At 61.8% G+C, this 18,528-nt stretch overlaps 1 protein-coding gene across 3 annotated transcripts in view; it reads left to right on the top strand.

Moving 5' to 3' along the window:
• Positions 1–18,528, top strand: part of SHISAL1 (shisa like 1) — a 70,208-nt gene that overhangs the window by 22,726 nt on the left and 28,954 nt on the right. For all 3 annotated transcript variants that reach the window (XM_042993498.1, XM_042993497.1, XM_042993496.1), the window contains exons 2-4: positions 3,868–3,963; positions 7,516–7,729; positions 17,290–17,607. In XM_042993498.1, the coding sequence (XP_042849432.1) occupies positions 3,897–3,963; positions 7,516–7,729; positions 17,290–17,607 (599 nt within the window). In that variant the 5' untranslated portion in view covers positions 3,868–3,896. The remainder of the gene's footprint in view (positions 1–3,867; positions 3,964–7,515; positions 7,730–17,289; positions 17,608–18,528) is intronic.

Below are 18,528 nucleotides of genomic sequence, written 5' to 3'. Positions count from 1 at the left end.
GCAGTATGCTGGCCCCAAGGCCACTCTTGCTTCAGAACCCCTCTCCCCGCCCGTCCCAGGCAGGCCTGACAGCCCGAGGCCGGTGTTGGCCAGACTCTGGAGCCCAGGCTCCGTGGCCGTGGCCCCCAGCTGGCAGGGCCCCGGCCCAGGACCCTCATGGCCTGATGGAAGAGAGCATGGAGACCGGTCACAGAAGGTAGAGCTCCTGGGCGTCCGTGCCCGGCCCACGCCCTCTTCCCTGTCCCTGGAACCCGGCTCGGACCCTGTTCCAGAGTGGGGGTTAGTGAGCGGGTATCGAGAGAACAGGTGAAGAAACGTGTTAACGCTTTAATGAGAGAAATGATGGCACACGAGCGGTCCCTCTGGAGGGACAAACTTCTCCCAGCTGATGGGGTCAAGGCAGGCTTCCTGGAGCCACTTCTAGGGTGGCACAGGATTTGGGCTCCCAGGAGTGAGAGGAGGACACAGCCCCCCCCCCCCCACCCCAGGATATGGAGGGCTGTGTAGGGGCAGGCTTGGGAGGGGGGAGTGCAAGGCAGAGGTGGAACCCCCCACCCTTCCCCAACCCCGGGATTCATTCAACAAACCCACCGGCCCTTGGACTGGAGTCCTGGCTCCCAAACTGGGGCCACCCCATCCTACAAGGGCCAGGGCCCGGGAGTCTGGAGACCCGTGTCAGCCCTCCGTGGGCCTCGGCTTGCTCACCTACAGAATGGAGCCATGGAGGGGCTGTGTCAGGGGACCTGTCACTCCCCACCCCCGCGGTGCCTTTTCCCCGGATAGATCCTTGGGTTTCCTAAGTGCAGATCCTTGCTAAGCACTTTGAAATGCTTTAATCTCCTTCATCCTCCCAGGAGGGCCCTGAGGGAGGCGGGGAGGAGGCCCAGGCTCAGAGCAATTAAGCAGCTTACAGCCCGTGGGGCTCCGGTGGGCGGTGGGCGCAGAGAGGCCCGCAGGAGAGGTGGGGGGGCCCTTCCCCAGGGGCTGACGCCACGTCAGCCTGAGTCACCACCCCATGAAGGTGTTTCAGCTCTGTCTTGCACTCACGCCATCCCCCACTGGCTCACGTTCTAGAAGAACAACACCCGGCAGCCTCGGTCCACCCCGCTGCCCGCGCTCTGGGTGAGAGGGAGGCCCGAGTGGCCGGCCGGGCCCAGCCGTCTGCTCCCCGCGTTTGGCCTGGAGTCCGGTCCTGTCTCCTCCCTGCCAGGTGTCCAGCCTCTGGGTTTCCCAGGGCGGCTTCCCGCTCTGCCTGCCACCAGTCAGTGGGACTCAGGGCCTCCTCGGACCCCAGCTGGTGCCCCTGTGCCCTCCCTGATGGGGTGGTGAGCTCCGGAGGGCGAGGACAAACCAGCTGTGGTGGCCCCGGGCGCGGGCCCAGAGCAGGTGCCCCAGGACAGTCTGGGGTGGGGAGGGGTGCGGGTCGGAGGGCCATTCCTGTGGACTGCACCCTGCCCTTCCCGGTCCCCTCTTCCAGAACTGTGTTTTCTGGCAGCGAATCTCTACGGCGTGTGCCCTGCTCGCAGACCTTCCCCCGGGAGGTGGAGGGCTCCACCAAATGCGGAGACAGGATCGCACGGACAGCAGAACCAGGATGGAGGGCGCGAGGGCCCCCAAAAACCTGGGGGCACAGCCTGGCCGGGAGGGCGCGCGGGGTCTCCGCGGGGCGGGGAGGGGGCTGGCCAGGCCTTGTCCATCCTCACTTTGGGTACGGCTCCCAGGTGAGCGCCCCTCACACCTCAGTGCGGATCCCAGCCCCTCCCGGGGCGATTCCCACGGGAGGGTCCGTGGCAGGGTCCCGGGGCCACCGGAACAAGCCCCACACACCGAGCGCTCTCACGACGGAAGCGTGTGCCCTCACAACCTGGAGGCCAGACATCAAGGGGTGGGCAGAGCTGGATCCTTCCGGGCGGCCCCAGGGAGCGTCCGCGAGGCTCTCCCCAAGCTTCTGGAGGTTTGCCGGCCATCTCTGGGGTTCATTGGCTTGTGGATGCAGCACCCCGGCCTCTGCCTGCGACTTCGCATGGCCTCCCTTCTGGGCATGTCTCTGTCCAAATTTCCCCTTCTTAGAAGGTCACCAGTCGTGCTGGATGGGGGTCCAGGGTGGCCTCGCCTTAGCTACGTCTGCAAGAATTCTATTCTAAATGAGCGTCCGTTCTGAGGTGCGGGGCTCTTAGGACTGCAGCCTAAGGGTCTGGGTGGACACGGATGCCACAACGGGGTGCCACGAGGGAAGAGTGCGGTGTGCAGAACCAGAACGTGGCGCCTGTGAGGTGCTCAGCAGATTGATCCCCATCCCGAGTCCCTACACCTCCCCGCAGCCACACGCGGCTTACAGCCCCCTGGGACTCAGGTTCAGCCGCGCCGTTGACCCAGAGTTTCTCCTTTCCCGCAGCCTCCACTCCCACACGCCTGCAGGGAGGGGGTGGTGTTGGCAAGGTTCAACACCCTGATGTGACGTGGCCACCGAGGGCCAAGGCCCTGCCTCAGGTGGCCTCCTGCTACCCGCACCCCCCGCCCCCACGCGGTCTCCCGTTGGCCTCCGGGCTGCTCGCACCCCAGGGCCTTTGCACTTGCTTCTCCTTAGTCTGCAGCACGGTTCCTCCAAACGGCCACAGCCACGCTGCTCGGTCCTGCCTCCCTCGGGTCTGCCGGCCGTCGCCTCCGCCCGAGGCCCTCCCCGACCACCCTGCCTGCGCCCCCCGCACCACTCTGCATCCCTCCTCCGACCCCTGGCTTTATTCCCCCTCGTAGCTTCGTTTCTTGCGGTAAAATACTCATAACATAAACGTCACGTTTTAATGATTTTTAGCACACCGTTCAGTGGCATCGAGCCCTTTCGCGGTCACCCCCCCCCCCCCCCATATCCAAGACCCTTTCCAGCCTCCCAGACTGAAACCCTGCCCCCATTGCACACGAACTGCCTGCTCCCCCGACCCCCAGCCCCTGGCGCCCACCGTCCTGCTCGCTGTCTCTGTGATGAGCCCGGGCCCCTTGTGAGTGGAATCCCACGGGGTTTGTCCTTTGGTGTCAGGTTCATTTCACCGAGCGCGACGTCCCCCGGGGTTGATCCGTGCTGTGGCATCGGGTCAGCATCCCCGTCCTGTGGGAGGCCAGATCCTCTCCCGCCGCGTGAATAGGCCGCCTTCTGTTTCCCCACCTACCCACCCGCGGACACCAGGGCTGTTCCGCCCGTTACCGTCGTGCCCCGTGGCCGCCGTGAACGTGAGTGTGCCAGTGTCTGTGTGCGTCCCGGCCATCAGCTCCTCAGGGCGCGTCCCCGGGAGCCTCGCAGCGTTTTAAATATTCATCTGCTTGTCTGCGCTCCGTCGCTGGAAGGCACGCCGGGCGCGGCCAGAGTCCCCTCGGTTCCACTTGGCGTCTGTTTCCTCCACTGCTGTGCCCCCCGATGCCCGCAAGGTGCCGGGCTCCGGGCCGACTGGCGGAGGGGCTGATGGGAGGCACTGCCAGCGGCCCAGCGGGGAGACCCGGGTCCCGCGGGCCCCCGGAGGTGCCCCGGCCCTTGCCGACCGCCCCCCGCCTGCGCTACACGGCCATTCTCGCCCCCCTGCGCTCCGGGCGCCGGCCCACCGGCCGCAGTCCTTTCCGCACCTGAGCCATCCGTCCGCCTTGGATCAAGTCTCATTTTGCCGTGCAAAGAAGCGGAGGTGACGGTGGCCTGGGGGGTGGGGGGGGGGGGGTCATTCATTCCAGAAAGGAACTTGGATGGTATGGTCTCCATCAGCCCCGGCCCGGCCCCGGCTCCCAGCGCACACGCATCCCCGCCCGTGTCCCCCCCGCCGGCCAGTGCCTGCACCCGCAGGCGAGGCGGCCCACACCCGGCCTCTCCCGGATCTCGTTACCCAGGCGGCTCTCGACGGACCGATGCAAGCCGAATGATGACCAGTTGTGGCCAGCAGTCCTTGAACGTGCTCGCTGTCCTCTCGTTGCTGATTTCTGCAGGTAGGACCTCCGTGGGTGGCCGGCGGGGAGGGGGGCGGGGGCGCAGGCGGTCCCTTCCCGGGGTCCGTGCTGGCCGGGGCCGGGGTCCGGGTGCTGGCAGGGAGGCACCCCTCGGCCCCCGGCGTCCCCCCGCTGGTGAGGGCAGCTAGGGTTCGGTGCCCGGCAGGGGGAGCCTCCTGTGTGCTGCGCCCCACGTGCCTGCCACGGGAGCCGGGCTGAGGGCCCTCCTGGGCGTGGTGGGGTTAACGGCGGCTGCTGGCCCCGGGAGTGGTCTCCCCGCGACTTCCTACCTACCCCCCGAAAGCCAGGTCTGAAACGTCGCGGTCATCCCGTTGCACGGATGCGGAAACTGAGGCTGAGCGCCGGACTGGCTAACGGGAGGTGACGGCTAGTGCAGGGGCCGGGGTCCTGACCCGCCTCCCAGGCGTCCCCCGACGGGGCAGATGGGCTCTCGCACCCCTGTTGGCAAAGATGGGCGTAAAGCAAGCCCTCCAGCTGCCCCAAACCAGAGCTGGCCCGCTGGCGGGCTAAGCCCCGATCGGAACAAGGCGCCAGCTCTGTCCTCCCCCTCTGTCTCCGTCCGTCTGTCTGTCTCTCTCTCTCTGTCTCCCCCTCTGTCTCTCTGTGTCTCCCTCCATCTCTGGTTCTGTCTCCGTCTGTCTCTCTGTCTCTCTCGTTCGTCCGTTCGTGCCCAGGGGCTCCGCACGCCTGGTGCTCTGGCAGAACTGTTCACACCAGCTTCCTGCCCTTGACCCTTCGTTGAGGGCCTGGTTCAGAAGGAGGCCGCGAAGGGCCCTGGGGGATGAGGGCTCCCAGGACAGCAGAGCCAAAGCCAGGCCAAGGCCCTGGGGACCAAGCTCGTGCCTGACTCCTTTTTGGTGCATTAGCTCATCGGGTCCTCCCTGCCACCCGGGAGACAGGAGGAAGATTCCTCCCCCCCCCCCCCATTTTACAGATGAGGAAACTGAGGCTCAAAGAAGGACAGTGAGCTGCCCGAGGCGACACAGTCACACTGCTGTTAGATGATGGCCGTGTTGGCCCAGACTGGTCCCCAAGACGGGGACGCGCTGTGGTCCTCGCTCTCTCCTTGGTGTCCCCTCCCCACCTGGGCTGGTTCTCCTGGTGCCTCAGGACCCACCGGCCTCCTAACAGAGTCCTCCCTCTGTCCTCGGGCCCCAGGCACAGCCTGGGACCGCGCTGAACCCAGAAGCCGGGAGGCACAGCCGCATGTTATCCACTCACCTCCCTGCTCGAAGCAGAGCCGATGCTCCGCTGTTTACAGAACCCTCCTCGGGGACGCCCGGGTGCCTCCGTCAGCTCAGGTCATGATCTCACGATCCGTGAGTTCGGGCCCCACTTTGGGCTCTGCCCTGACTGTGTGGAGCCTGCTTGGGATTCTCCCTCTCCCTCTCTCTCTCTGTCCCCCGCCTCCCCCCGCCCATTCGCACTTTCTCTTTCAAAATAAAGACATAAACTTTCAAAACAAAAATGAAAAACCCTCCTCAGAGCCCCCAGCCATCCGGGACCCCGGTGGTCTCCCCTCTATGTCCGGGACCCCGGTGGTCTCCCCTCTATGAGGGGAAGGAGGCACGGAGAGGCCGTGATGGCGTGGGTAACCCTGTGTGCTCCAAGATTCAGACCCAGCTGTCCCGGCCCCTAGCCCTGGGCTCCGTCGGCTCTCGCACTCTCTCCCTTGGGAAGCGGGTGGCCTCCCCGTCTTTGCCAAACGGCAAAACAGGTGACTCTGACCATCTGTGGCGGCCGGTGGCCAGGGGGACCCTGGGGGATGCCCCGCGCCCTGCCTTACTCAGCCTCCCTCCCCACCCCATCTCTGCACAGCGGGCTCCCCTGAAACCCAGCTCAAAGACACCCCCCCCACCCAACCTCCCGCCCCGCCCCGCCCCTTCCCTCCCTGAGCTTCCTCGCCTGTCTGGACGGGGACACTTCCCGCCTCTCGCCCTCACATCCAGCCGTTAGAGCGTCCTTCCTCTGGGCCAGTGGGTCCCGGACCCGCGCCCATCAGCCCCCCTGCAGGGCCTGGCCTCACCCCAGCGCTTCTCATTCAGAAGGTCCGCTGAGGGGCCTGAGGAGCTGCATTTGTGACACATCCCCAGGGGATGTAGACGCAGCAGGTCAGGGCCCAACACTTGGAGATCACCGCTCTGAGCCTCAGTCTTCTACTCTGTGCAATGGGAGTCCAGGAGATTAAACGAAACGGTGTCTGCCCCACCAAGGACGGGGCAGCCTTAGTGACCCCTGTCTCCCCGCAGGAGGGTCTTCCGTTTCCCAAGGTCGAGGCCGAGCAGGGGGCCTGGGGGGCTCCCCTGACTCCTGAGACGGGGGCCCACCTCCCCACCGTGACCATGCCAGCCCCACGAAAGAGGGTGCTGTACTCCGGGCACAGGATCTCACGAGGCCACCCGAGCCGGCCCCGGCACCCCAGCTTACAGAGGCCCGTCCGCCCACTGGCCCCCCAGCCCAGCTGGGACTCCCCTCCGGCAGCCCCGGGCGCGCCCAGGGAGCTGTGTGGGCCGCAGTCTGATTACCTCTAAGCAGACACAGAGCTTTGAAATGGCTGAGGAGCTTTTGCAAAACCAGAGGCTTTGTGGTTGGAGAAACGTCCTCAGCCAAAGAAGCCCCTTTCCAGCGATACAAATTAGATACAGCGATCCCTTTTATGAAGATACTAATTAAGCCGGAGACAGCAGGCTCCAGGTTTTTTTCCATTGTTATATCTGCTTAGGCTTTCGGTCCTATTTATCACCGTCGCCACGACTGGTAAATCCCGGCCGGGGCCTGCAGCAGCCTCTGTGGCTGAAGAGGGGCCCCTCTCCTTGAGCTGGGGGACGGGGGGGTCCAGAAGCTGGGACGGCCCTGTGACCGTGAGAGGGGGGCGGCCAAGCCAGGCTCTTGGGGACCTCCGGGTCTCGGGCACTGGTTCATTAACAACCGTGGTACAGAGGAGGCGTCGCTTCCTCCGAGAGGGCAGCCCGGTTCCTGCACCCAGGCTTCCTGGGCTTGTCGACAGGCCCGCCACCAGCCCACGGGGTCGGAGAGGTTCTTAAAGCCAGCGACGGGGGAGTGGAGAGGGCTGGACTTCAGACCCAGGCAGGCCTGAGCTGGATTCCCTCTACCACCCCTTACCAGCTCAGGCAGACCACTGGAGGCCGCTGAGCCTCAGTTTTTCCATCTGTAAAGTGGGAAGGCCAGGCGGGCTCAACGAGATACAGCGCGTGACGAGCAGAGCAGGCGCTCGGCGAATGTCGTGTCCTTGCCGTGTGCAGAGCCCCGGAGGCTTAAGATGTAGCCCTGCCCGCAAGGGGCCCCCAGTCTGGGGGACACGGTGTAAACAGGGCTGACAGCAAGGGGGGCCCGGGCCGAGACAGCAGCCCAGAGCCAGCTTCCTGGCAGAAGTGAGGCTCACGCTGGACCCCAGAGCCCTTCTGGGGAGGGAAGGGGCTGGCGACACCGCGAACCAGGCTGAGCTGGCGGACTGCCAGGGCAGCCGGGCTCGGGGAAGCACCCCGCTGAGCCGGTGACTCTGTTTTCCAGTCTTGTCCGCGCACTTCCGAGTCTGTGAGCCATACACGGACCACAAAGGCCGCTATCACTTCGGCTTCCACTGCCCCCGGCTCTCGGACAACAAAACCTTCATTCTCTGCTGTCACCATAACAACACGGTTTTCAAATACTGCTGCAACGAGACAGAGTTTCAGGCGGTGATGCAGGCGAACCTCACGGCGGGGTCCGAGGGCTACACGCACAAGTGAGTACCGCGCTGGGGCCGCGGCCCCGCCCCAACACTCCGTCCCCTGGGGCGGCTGGCAGCTCACCGGACAGGATGGGTGGGCCTGGGAGGAGTCCGGGAAAGCCTTCGGGTGACGGGCGTTCTGGCCTGACTTTAGCCTTCCCTTCTGGGAAATGGGCACATCAGACCGACGGCTACCTCCCTGCCCACCTCCCCCAGCTCCCAGGGCTGCTGCAGAAGTTAGACGATGTCAAGGATGTGGAAGGCTTTGAGGCGTGGAAGGTGCTTGGGCCAGGAATCCGCGTTCGTTCGTTCCTTCCTTCCTTATTTATTTATTTGCACGACAAATATCGATTGACAGTTCTGACCCAGAGATTCATCCCACGCAGCCCCTTTCCTTAAGGCGATTTAAACACAAGAGACCGAGGCCCAGACGGAAGGGACCGAGAGCATAAATAAAGAAAGAGAGAGATGCCCGGCAGAAAGGCAGTGGGAGTGTGCGAGGTAAAGGCGTGCGGGATGGAAACAACATGCATTTCTCTTACCGCGAGCGGAAGAAGCGAAGCATCTTTCCACGTGTTTGAAAGCCGTTTGTGCTTTTACTGCGAGCCAGCTGTTTATGTCCTCTGCCCCGTCCCCGTTGACTTTTCTGGCTGTTCTTTCTTAGTGATTTACGGGCACTCTTTATATATGAAGGGAACGTGATGTGTTGCAAATATTTTCTCAGTGTGCCTTTGAATGTGTGATGCTTTAACCTCATGCTTAACCTTTAGCTGTTATAGAATCGCATCGGATCCCTTTCTTTTCTTTTGTGTCTTCTTCTGGGTGTTGTCTCAGACCGAGAAAGTCTTTCGTGATTCGGAGCTCATAAAAATCCCCTCATGTTTTCTTGTACTTTTTTTTATGTTTTAATTTTTTTTTTTTTTTTACTTTCAAATCTTTGATCTGTTAGGAATTTATCGGGATGTAAGTTTTGAGGTAGGAATCCAACCTTTATTTTTTCTTTCCAGATAGGCAGCCAGCTGTCCCCACACCATTCACTGAATTGCCCATCTTCCCCCCACTGATGTAAACGCCAAAGTTCCATACTAAAATATATACATTTGAGTATCTAGACGGTGACACATTCTCATGGCTTTCACTGGTCTATCCATACACTGGCATCTCACTTTGTTAACCACTGTGGCTTTTGATACGTTTCAATGACTTCTTAGACTATTCCCCCAGCTCTTTTTTTCACATGAACTTTGGAAGTATGTTGTGTCGTCTTGCTCCCCGCTTCGAGAATCCAGGTAGCATTTTTTCCTGAGATCGTGTTGAATGCATGGGTTAATCCAAAGAGAATGGACTTTCCATGACATTGAATCCAAGAACAGAGTACAGACAGTCCCTGACTTAAGCTGATTCAACTTAGGATTTTTCAGCTTCACTAGGGTGAGCAAGCTGTGTGCGTTCGGTAGGACGCGTACTTTGAATTCGGGTCCCGTCCTGGGCCAGCAACATATCGTACAAGCCTCGTTGGTAAGCCTGGATAGTGGCAGCCTTACCACTTCCGGTCGGCCAGGCAACCATGGGGCTCGACCTCCAACACACTTAACCAGCGATCTGGCCTATGTCAATCACCGTTCTGCTTTTTTCACTTTCAGAACAGCATTCGCTAAACTACGTGACGTGGTCCACACTTGATTATCACCCAAGGCTTCGCGGCAGATGATTGCCCAGCTGCAGGCTAACGGGAGTGTTCTGAGCCGTTTGAGGGCAGCTGGGCGAAGCTGCGATGTGCAGTGTGTCCTTACGATATTTTCGGCTTACAGCCGGCTTCTTGGGACATAACCGCGTCATCAGTTGAGGAAGCTCTGTATGTCTTCCCAGTTCAAATTTTCTTCCGTAGCATTTTGGAATTATCTTCATGGATATCGTATTGCATATCTTTTGCATTCATTCCTCCTTACTTCTTTTTATGCTGGATCTTTTCTTTCATTGCATCTTCCAACTGACTCTCGTTTCGATGATAAAACCTAATGGCTTCTATATAAGAATTGTAGGGGCGCCCGGGTGGCTCAGTCGGTTGAGCGTCCAGCTCTTGATTTTGGCTCAGGTCATGATCTCACCGTCATGAGATCGAGCCCCACGTTGAGCTCCTCCCTGGGTGTGGAGCCTGCTTCAGATTCTCTCTCTCCCTCTGCCCCTCCCCCACCCATGCTCACCCTCTCTCAAAATAAATACATAAAAGTATACGAATTTTATGCTCAGCTACCTTACTGAAATTCTCTTTGTAACACCTTTTCAGTTGATTCTATTACATTTCCAATTATGCTATTTGCAAACAGTGACACTTTTATCTGCTTTCCAGTTTTTGTGCCTCCATTCTTTTTCTTGTCCAATCACATTGGCTAGCACCTCTAAACCCATCTTTAGAGTGATCAGGCATTCTTCTCTTGTCCCTGATATTAATTGGGATGCTTCTAATATTTTCCCAAGGAGCCTGAGGCTGGCTGTATTTTTTCATGGTAAGGAAAAGTCCACTTGGAAGGAAGGAGGGTTTGTTGAGTGACTGTGGAACCACAGCAGAGGGGTGGAGGGGCGGTCTGAGCCCCAATCTCTCTGTCCAGCGCTGGGACTTGAATGCTTTGCCGCTGTGCCGTGATCACTCCGGGGAAATCTCTTCCCTTTGGTCAGGCGGGAGATGCAGACTTCTTGACTATCATCCAAATCTCCCTCCTCCCGCCAAGGCCGACTCCCCAGCCCTTCCTTCCTCAAATGCATGGGTGCTTCCCCTGAATATCTTGCCATCTGCTCAGGCCTTAGAATAATTCTGTGTGTGAAGTCGTTTAGCAAGTCCTGTCCATCACAAGGGCTGGAATCGAGCCTGGGATCTGACCCAAGTCTTTTATAAGACCAAAGACTGACTCCCTGAGGGAGGAGGGCGGTACCAGCACTGGGGTTAGGACCCCCGAGGGCTGTCGTTGTCGGCCGAAAGCCAGACGGGAGACAGAGGCTTGGCAAGGCGAGCAGGCTTCGCCGAGGCTCTGGCGACTGGTGTCTGGAATCCTCGTTTTGAAGCCCACAGGTTTCTATAATCTGCACCCTTCCACAGGATCTCACGCAGAATACCCCATCATTTCAGCACCGCGGGGCCTGCTTGCGGTGATAAAGAGTTGGGCCCTGAAATAAAGCCGTTCCCCTGCGCAGGGCTGGAACTATTGAAGAAGCCTAGCTTAGTTCTTACCCTTTAACCCCAGAAAGCATTTACGGAGCGTGCGGCACGGGGCACGGCATGTCGCCGAAGGCACCCCACGGCCCATCCTTAGCCCACGTCGCACGCGGGGAAGGTGGGCACGGAGAGGCCGTGTAACTTGCCTGCTCCGGGCAGCCGGTCAGCGATGGAATCAAGAGCCAAGGGGAGCCGTGGGGAGAGGCGGGGGCGGGCGCGGTGGGGCACAGGTGGAGGGTAAGGGTGGAGGGGCTGTGGGCTTTCTCCTGAGGGCCGTGAGGTGCCCCGAGGGCTCTAGCTGGGTCTGTTCTCATGGATGGTGCTTGGGACAAAGACAGGACACCACAGAAGCCAGAATGGTGGCCTGGGCAAGACCGGGGCCCTGCTGAGGAGAGAGGCCAGCATCATCTAGAGATCATTAATCCAGAGCTCAGCTCAGAGGCCCCCAGGCAGTCGCCCAAGCTCAGGGACTGGGGCTCAGGGGGCTAGACCGGGCCTTGCATCCAGGGGGAGCCTGCGGCAGAGAGGGGACAGCCCGGAGGGACGTGAAGGAGAGCCAGGTGGTAGCCACCTCGGGGACCGTCCTGCCCTCTGGGGCCCTGACCCCTTTGGGCAAGACGCCTGTGTTATTTTGTTAACAGTGGCTGCCTTCACAGCTACTCTGAGAGGAAGAAAGAAGGGGCTGGGCCCAGGCTGGTGAGGTCACCGGGTCCGGCCACCGTCGAGGCCTGAGGGACGCCCGGGGCCCTTGTTAGGGTCACCGGTCCCTGGAAAGCCAGGACTTGTCTGATGCTGGGGAATGCACCAGATCTCAGCCAAGAGGCTGGATGTGCCAACCTCCCGGACCCGTGAGCACCCACCGCGGCCCGTCCAGGGGACCAGGGCAGCCGTGACCCCCAGTGGGGCTTTCTGAAGATGCACGGGGTCCATTAGCAGCCATGCCTGCCTGGCACCCGCCCACCCCACCCACCCCGCTGATGAATCAGCGAGGAGGCAGGGCCGGTGACAGGGAAAAGGAGAGCACTTCTGATGACTTATTTATTTGTGTTTTTCTGGAGGAACAGAATGGTTTGTTTTGGTTCTGGCTGCCTGGCAGAAAGGCAGGCAGAGCGAGGGAAGCAGCCTCGCCAAGCCCACGGCCACGGCAAGGTGCCACTTCCTGCCACGTGGGCAGGGCCCTTGGCTTTCAGGAGATGCATGCCGCATGCCTTCCCGGGGCCGGTGGCTCAGGCTCGGGGCCCCGGGCCTGCCTTGGGGGCGTCCGCCCGGGGCCCAGGGTGGGGCGGGGCGCTCAGGATCGGTTCGGCGGTCAGCTCTGTCTGGGGACAGAGGTGGCCTGGGGCGGAGTCTTGTGCAGTGAGCGGGTGTTCCTTCACCAGGCAGGTGGGCTGCAGGAGAGGGAGCCTGGGAGAGGGACCCTCGGAAGGCACAGGGGTCCTCTAAGGCCTCCAAGGATGGAGTGGATGAATTCTGGCTCCCCACTTGGCCGCACGTGAAACCTCTCTCCCCCAGAAGCTTTCCTTTCCCCGGTGCCTGAGGACCTGGGCTCCCCGGGGCCCTGGGCCCCGTCCCGCAGGCCTTGCGTCACCGTCCAGACGCTTCCAGCTACGGAACGCAGCCCCCGAGGGCTGTCAGAAGCTTCTAGATGTTCTTGTCGGCTGTTTGACCCCCTCAAGCCCTGTTCAGCATGGAGCCTGCAGACGCACTGGCAGCCTTGTAACGACCAGAGAGGTTCTAGAATCACGATGTTCCTTCGTCAGAATACACTCTGCTGAGCCAGGGGAGGGGAACACTTTTGAGCACTTACTGTGACGTGAGGGGCCTCACCGTAGCTCCTTTGATCCACGTGGGGGTGTTTTCTGTGAAGAGGGCCCCACCGGCCCCCTGACGCCAGGGCTGAGGCCCAGAGAGGGCGAAAACTCGCCCGGAGTCACCCGGCGCACCAGGGACGGAGCAGGGCTGGGGACAGGTGCGCCTGTCCTCCAGGCTCAGTTATGCTGAGGGAGCGGGCACCCCGTAAGTCCCCGCGGCTCAGGAATCAGAGGCCTATCCGGGACTCTTCTTGCCTGTCCTCGTGTGGCCAAGCCCGTTGCCAGCGGGGCGGGAGGGACAGTGAGCATTTTGATAGTAGTGGACTCGGCTTCGTTGGCCCGACAGGCTCCATCCCGCTGTGTGACCCCGGCACGTCGCTTGGCCTCTCTGGGCCTAGGTCCATTGAGCGTTCCTGTGTGCCTTCATCACAGGAGCCAGCGGCCGCTGGGTCCTTTCCCCTCTAGGCCCCGTGTGATCGCACGAAGCCTCATAAACAACACCGCCACTCGAGCAGGGGTACCGTTGTCTCCACTTGACAGATGAGGAGGGTAAGGCCGTGGCCCGAGATCACGGAGGGAGAAACGCGCACGGCTGGGCTTTGAATCCACGCGGGCCTGACCTCTCGGGCCCAGAATGCAGTCACCGGGGTTACCAGCTCGTCACACGGACCCACAGGCCGCCTCGTGAGTGGGTTCGGGGCTCAGGTAGCTTAGGTGAGGTCGGCTGGGGGCCCTGCGGCCCGTGTACCTTTCTGACCCGCTGGCCTCGGCGGGTCCTCAGCAGGGACCGCCTCTGGGGCGCTGGCGGGAGCTGCCTTCCGGCCACAGCTGGCCTCCTGCCTACGTACCTGCTCCTGTAACCAGTAGGTCCTCAGTGAGACCCCTCCAGGCTCTTGCTTGTTGTTTGGGAAACACCAAAAGAATTGGAGGCTGTAAATATCCCCAGATACACTGAAAACCTGCTCTCTGGGGCTCCGGCTGGCTTCGCATCTTGCCCCACAAAACAGCCTCTGCTTTATGTCCTGCCCTTTGCAAAGCACATGCATACACACAACAAAGACCCCTGCATCTGGGTGGAATTAATGTCCAAATCGCTTTTTTTTTTAATTACGTTCAACAACAACAACAACCCGGAATGCTTCCAGCCGGCCAACCATGAAGAAGGCAGGCAACGAAAGGCAGGAGAGCCGCCTGGGGATGCTGTCCGTGGCCTGGGCTTTCCAGCCGCCCACCGCGTCTGGCGAGGGCTCCCTGGCAGGGAAGTCCGTGAAGGTTGCGTCTCCTGTCGGTGCGCCCGTCCTTTCCCTGAGCGGGGGGTGGGGGGCGGGGGGGGGAATCAGGCCACCACTCCCCATCCCCCCAAATGCCGGTTGGGACAGAGCAACACGGTGGGATGCAGGATGCTCCGGGCGGGGGGCAGGGTGAGCCCAGCCACTGTGGGAAATCCCCCCCCTGGACATCCGGACGTGACCTTGGGGTTTTCCCAAGATTCAGCACACCCCGAGGTTAGACGGACCCGGGTCTGAATCCCAACGCAGCCCCTTCCCAGCCGGCCGGTGACTTTGCCTCTCTGGACCTCGTGTCCTCACCTGGACCTCCTAACTCACCGGATTGTTGCGGGGAGCGAGAAGCACGGGCACTGGCGTGCTGTGATCGCCTGTATCGCTATGAACTCTTAGTGAATGTGCAGAGAGAAGGTGAGGTCTCGTGAGGGAGCTAGTTATATATCGAGGTCTCCGTTGTCACCAGCTCACCGAAGCGTTCGACGTGCGTTCGAGCTCTGAGCTCGAGGGGCCAACGATCCCACAAAACAGCCAAGACGACACGGTGTGTTCTGGGAAACCCAGTGACTTTGGGAGCCCCAGGGAGGCGTTGGATCTGACAGGGGACACCCAGGAAGGCTTCCTGGAGGAGGAGGTGGCTGAGCTGAGACATGGGCGCACGGGAAGTAGGGAGCGGGTTCCAGGCAGAGGAGCGGCATAGACCAAGGCCTCGAGGCGACCCTTCTGCCCTGGGAACCTGGGGGCACCTGTCCAGGACGGTACGGCGCCACGGTTGAGAATGTGCGCTCTGGGGCCAGACTTCCGAGTTCAAATCCCGGCTCTGCACTCACTGGCTGTGAGATCTTAGATGAGTCTCTTCACCCTTCCGAGCCTCAGTTTCCCATCTGTAACACGGGGATGGTGGTGATAGCAACGATGCTTCCTTCCGCGTTGGCTGGGAGTGCCGAACGGGCCGCCGTGCAGAAGCGCGAAGAGCGAGGTTCGCTGGCTGCCGCTTTCATTACTGTTCTTGTTTCGCTGCTGGCTCAGGCCCAGCTGCGGTCCAGCCGCCACCCCCGGGCTGGCATCCTGGTCTCCCTCTCTGCAGGGGCAGCATCTGTAAGCAGCTGGCCCTGCCTCCCGCTTCCCGCTCCCCTCCCTCAGCCCCGAGGAGGCCGCTGCCATGGGAACCACCAAGGAAAAAGCTGATGTTCGCAGCGATGCAGTGGGGGCTCCGGGGAGGCTGGAGAGAGGGTGCTGGGGAAAGCAGGAGGGCCGGAGACCGCAGCCAGGCCCTCCTCCTCTGTCCACGTGGACGTCCACCCCAGGACTCCTGCTTCGGCGAGCCAGGCGGGGACTGCCAGCCTCTGTTCCCTCCCAGAAATTCCACATCCAGATGTATCCAGGCAAAGCTGGCTTCCGCCTGAAGTGCGGCAGCGTGGGGCCTGGCTGTCAGTCATTCACACCTTAGCACGAACAAGCCCCCGAGACTGCTGCAGGCCTCGTGGAGGTGGTGGCTGGAGGTGGGGCCACACCAGGGAAGGAGGGTGGCTGAGATACGGACTTGCGTGTCCCCCCCCTCTCCCCCCAAGCAGATACCAAGCCCTGAGCACTTACCGGGGCCTGCTCCGTGCTGAGTGCTTGGGTACCCAGAGACCTCCCACTTGAGGGACCTCCAAGCACGCAAGCCAAGTCTTCAGGGGGAAAAACTGGCTAAGCAAGGGGGAGGGAAGGCGTTCCGGGCAAAGAGCATGTGTGAGCAAAAGTGAACAGCCCTGGCCCCGGGCCCAGGAGTCGGAGGGCAATCGCCCCCGTCTCGCTGCTGAGGCCACGACTGGGCGGGGTGAATTGAGACGGTCTCTGCCAGGGCCCAGGGACACACAGGGGTTCTCCCAGGCCGCACAGCAAAGCTGGGCCAGGGAGGAACCTGAAGACGGAACCAGGTGCCCTGGCTCCAGGCCTGTGCTCTCCAGCCCCGGGCAGGGTCCAGAGGGACCTGCCGTGGGGACCCAGGACACCCAGGGGCCCTGTCTGGGTCCGGAGCTGGGGGAGGGGGCACTGAGGCGGGACACTGGCTCTGCTTCTCTTCAGTGCCCCTCCTCTCTGCCACCCGCCAGCGCTCACCCACCTGAACAGATGCCCGCAGCAGGGACCAGATGGAGGCGGTCTCTGAGTGATTAATAAATCAGTCTCTTTAAACAGCCACAGCCCCTGGCGAGCACTGTTTGGAGCAAGGCAGCCCCAGCCCAGGAAACAGCCCTCCCTGGGCTCCCAGGGGACACTCAGGATAGACCCAGACGACTCGGTCCCGGGGGTGGGGGCCGGGTTTGACGGGCACTCAGGACTGTGGGTCAGAGGAGGGGTCTGTAGGAGGGGCAGCATGTCTGGAAGGCTTCCTGGGGGAAGCAGTGTCCAAGAGGCCGAGGGGGAGTCGGGCAGGGTGGCGGGGAGCCAAGCTTCACAAAGGAGCTGTGAGCCCCGGCAGCCTAAAACTGGGGCTGACGGCCCTCAGTGGGGAAGTCCTGGGTGAATGAGCAAGAGAGACCTTGGCCGGGGACCCTGAGAGCCCCAGCCGCGCACCCTGTGGCGGTGCTGGGGGAGGGGGAGAGGGCAGTGGCGGCAGGGGCTGTGAGTGCTGCGTGGGGCGCAGGGAGGGAGGCTGAGCCCACGTCTGCTTTCTGGACTCCTGAGGAAGGGCAAGAGGGAGAGTCCGAAGGGGGAGGGGCTGCCCGGGGGAGGGGTGCCCCCGCCGTATCCCCCACAGCCCATGGGGGGGGGACGCCGAGGGCCAGGGGTATATGGCTCAGGAAGTTAGGACCTGCGTTTGCCCTGGGTCCAGTAAGGTAGGGAGGAGCTGCTGGGGGACGAGGGAGGGAGGAGGCAGTAATCCATGCAGGAGAACATCCCGGGAGGTGGGGACAGCACACACAAAGGCCCGGGGGCGGGCAAGCAGGGGGCACCCCCAGGGGACAGCCGGCAGGCCTAAGAGCAGTGCCCATGAGGATGAAGGTCTTTCCCAACTCCCTGGAATCCCTGCCCCCTCCCCCCCCCCCCCCCCCCCCCGGGGTCCTGGGGCGATGCTCCCTGGGGGGGTGGGGGAGGGACAGGGCGCAGAGGAATGTTTTCCAAGGATCTAGGAGGACAGGAAGTGGAGGGCGGGTGTGGGGAGGGGAGCCAGGACACCGCGCCCCCAGGGAGGGGCTTGGGACCCCGAAGGAGTCCCGCGGATTAACTCTGTCGATGGGGCTGTTGCTGTCTTTGCTCTCAGTGTCTGTCTCTGTTTCCCCCCAGCAATTACACCGCCTTGCTGGGAGTGTGGATCTATGGCTTTTTCGTGTTCATGCTGCTGGTCCTGGATCTTTTGTATTACTCGGCAATGAACTACGACATTTGCAAGGTTTACCTGGCGCGGTGGGGCATCCACGGACACTGGATGAAACAGGACCCCCGGCGGTGGGGCAATCCTGCCCGGCCCCCGCGGCCAGGGCAGCCGGCCCCGCAGCCCCAGCCTCCCCCGGGGCTGCTGCCGCAAGCCCCGCAGGCCGCGCCCACGCTGCAGGGAGATGCTCACCACCCACCACTGATGACCTTCCAGAGCTCGTCTGCCTGGTGAGTGGTTGCGATCAAGGCCCTGGCCGCCACGGATCACTGGCCCTTGACAAGCTCGGAAAAGAGCGGGTCCTTACTGCTTGCTGTGTTTGGCTCACCGACCGCCTGATCGTTTGCTTGTCTTACTTGCCGAGAAGGATTCGAAGGTGCCCGTGAGAGCACGTGCCTGGGCAAGAAGGTCAAAAACGAGAGGTGGACGCGGAGCTTGGGAGCCGAGCTCGCAAGCTGATGGCACTCAGAGCCTGGCGCGGGAGTGGTCGCCACTGAGCGTTTAATGGAGTCGTGAGTCTCCCGGCTGCCACGGCAAGAGGGGAAATTGGATGGCTTGCCGAGTTTGCGCGGTCTAGGCAAAGGAAGCCAATGGCTTTTTGGAGGTTGGGGGATAGGCTTTTTCGGCATGGAGTTAGAAAGTAAGCCTGTTACTGGGTTGGTTCCTTAGGTTCATGTGCACTGAGCCCCACAGGGACGGCTGAGGTTATGCAGGCAGGCTGCTCGGGGTGGCCCAGGGGAAAGGAAGGGAGGCGGGAAGGGAAGCGGGATATCAGGGCTTGGCCTAGTAGCCTGGCTGCCCCAGGAGAGCCGGGTACACCGCCCAAGGGGTATGTTCAAACCTGACTTTCTCTACTCTCTACTGTGTGAGTCCCAGGCCAGCGGGAGGTAGGGAATGACCGACCGTCCTTGGGCAGGGCGGACTGGGAAGGAGTGAGGAGGGCTGTACGTATTTTTTTTTAACTCTATTTATTTATTTTGAGAGAGACGGAGACAGTGCAAGGAGGGGAGGGGAGAGGAGGGCGGGGGGGGGGGGCGGAGAGAATCCCAAGCAGGCTCCACGCCACCGGTCCAGAGCCCGTCGCAGGGCTTAACCCCACGAAACCGCGAGATCGTGATCCGAGCCAAAACCAAGAGTCGGACGCTTTAACC

The sequence above is a fragment of the Panthera tigris genome, chromosome B4, assembly GCF_018350195.1.
Source record: "Panthera tigris isolate Pti1 chromosome B4, P.tigris_Pti1_mat1.1, whole genome shotgun sequence".
NCBI classification, from domain to species: Eukaryota; Metazoa; Chordata; class Mammalia; order Carnivora; family Felidae; genus Panthera; species Panthera tigris.
The sequence above is the reverse complement of the archived record's forward strand: the minus strand, read 5'-3'. Positions and strand labels throughout refer to the sequence as shown.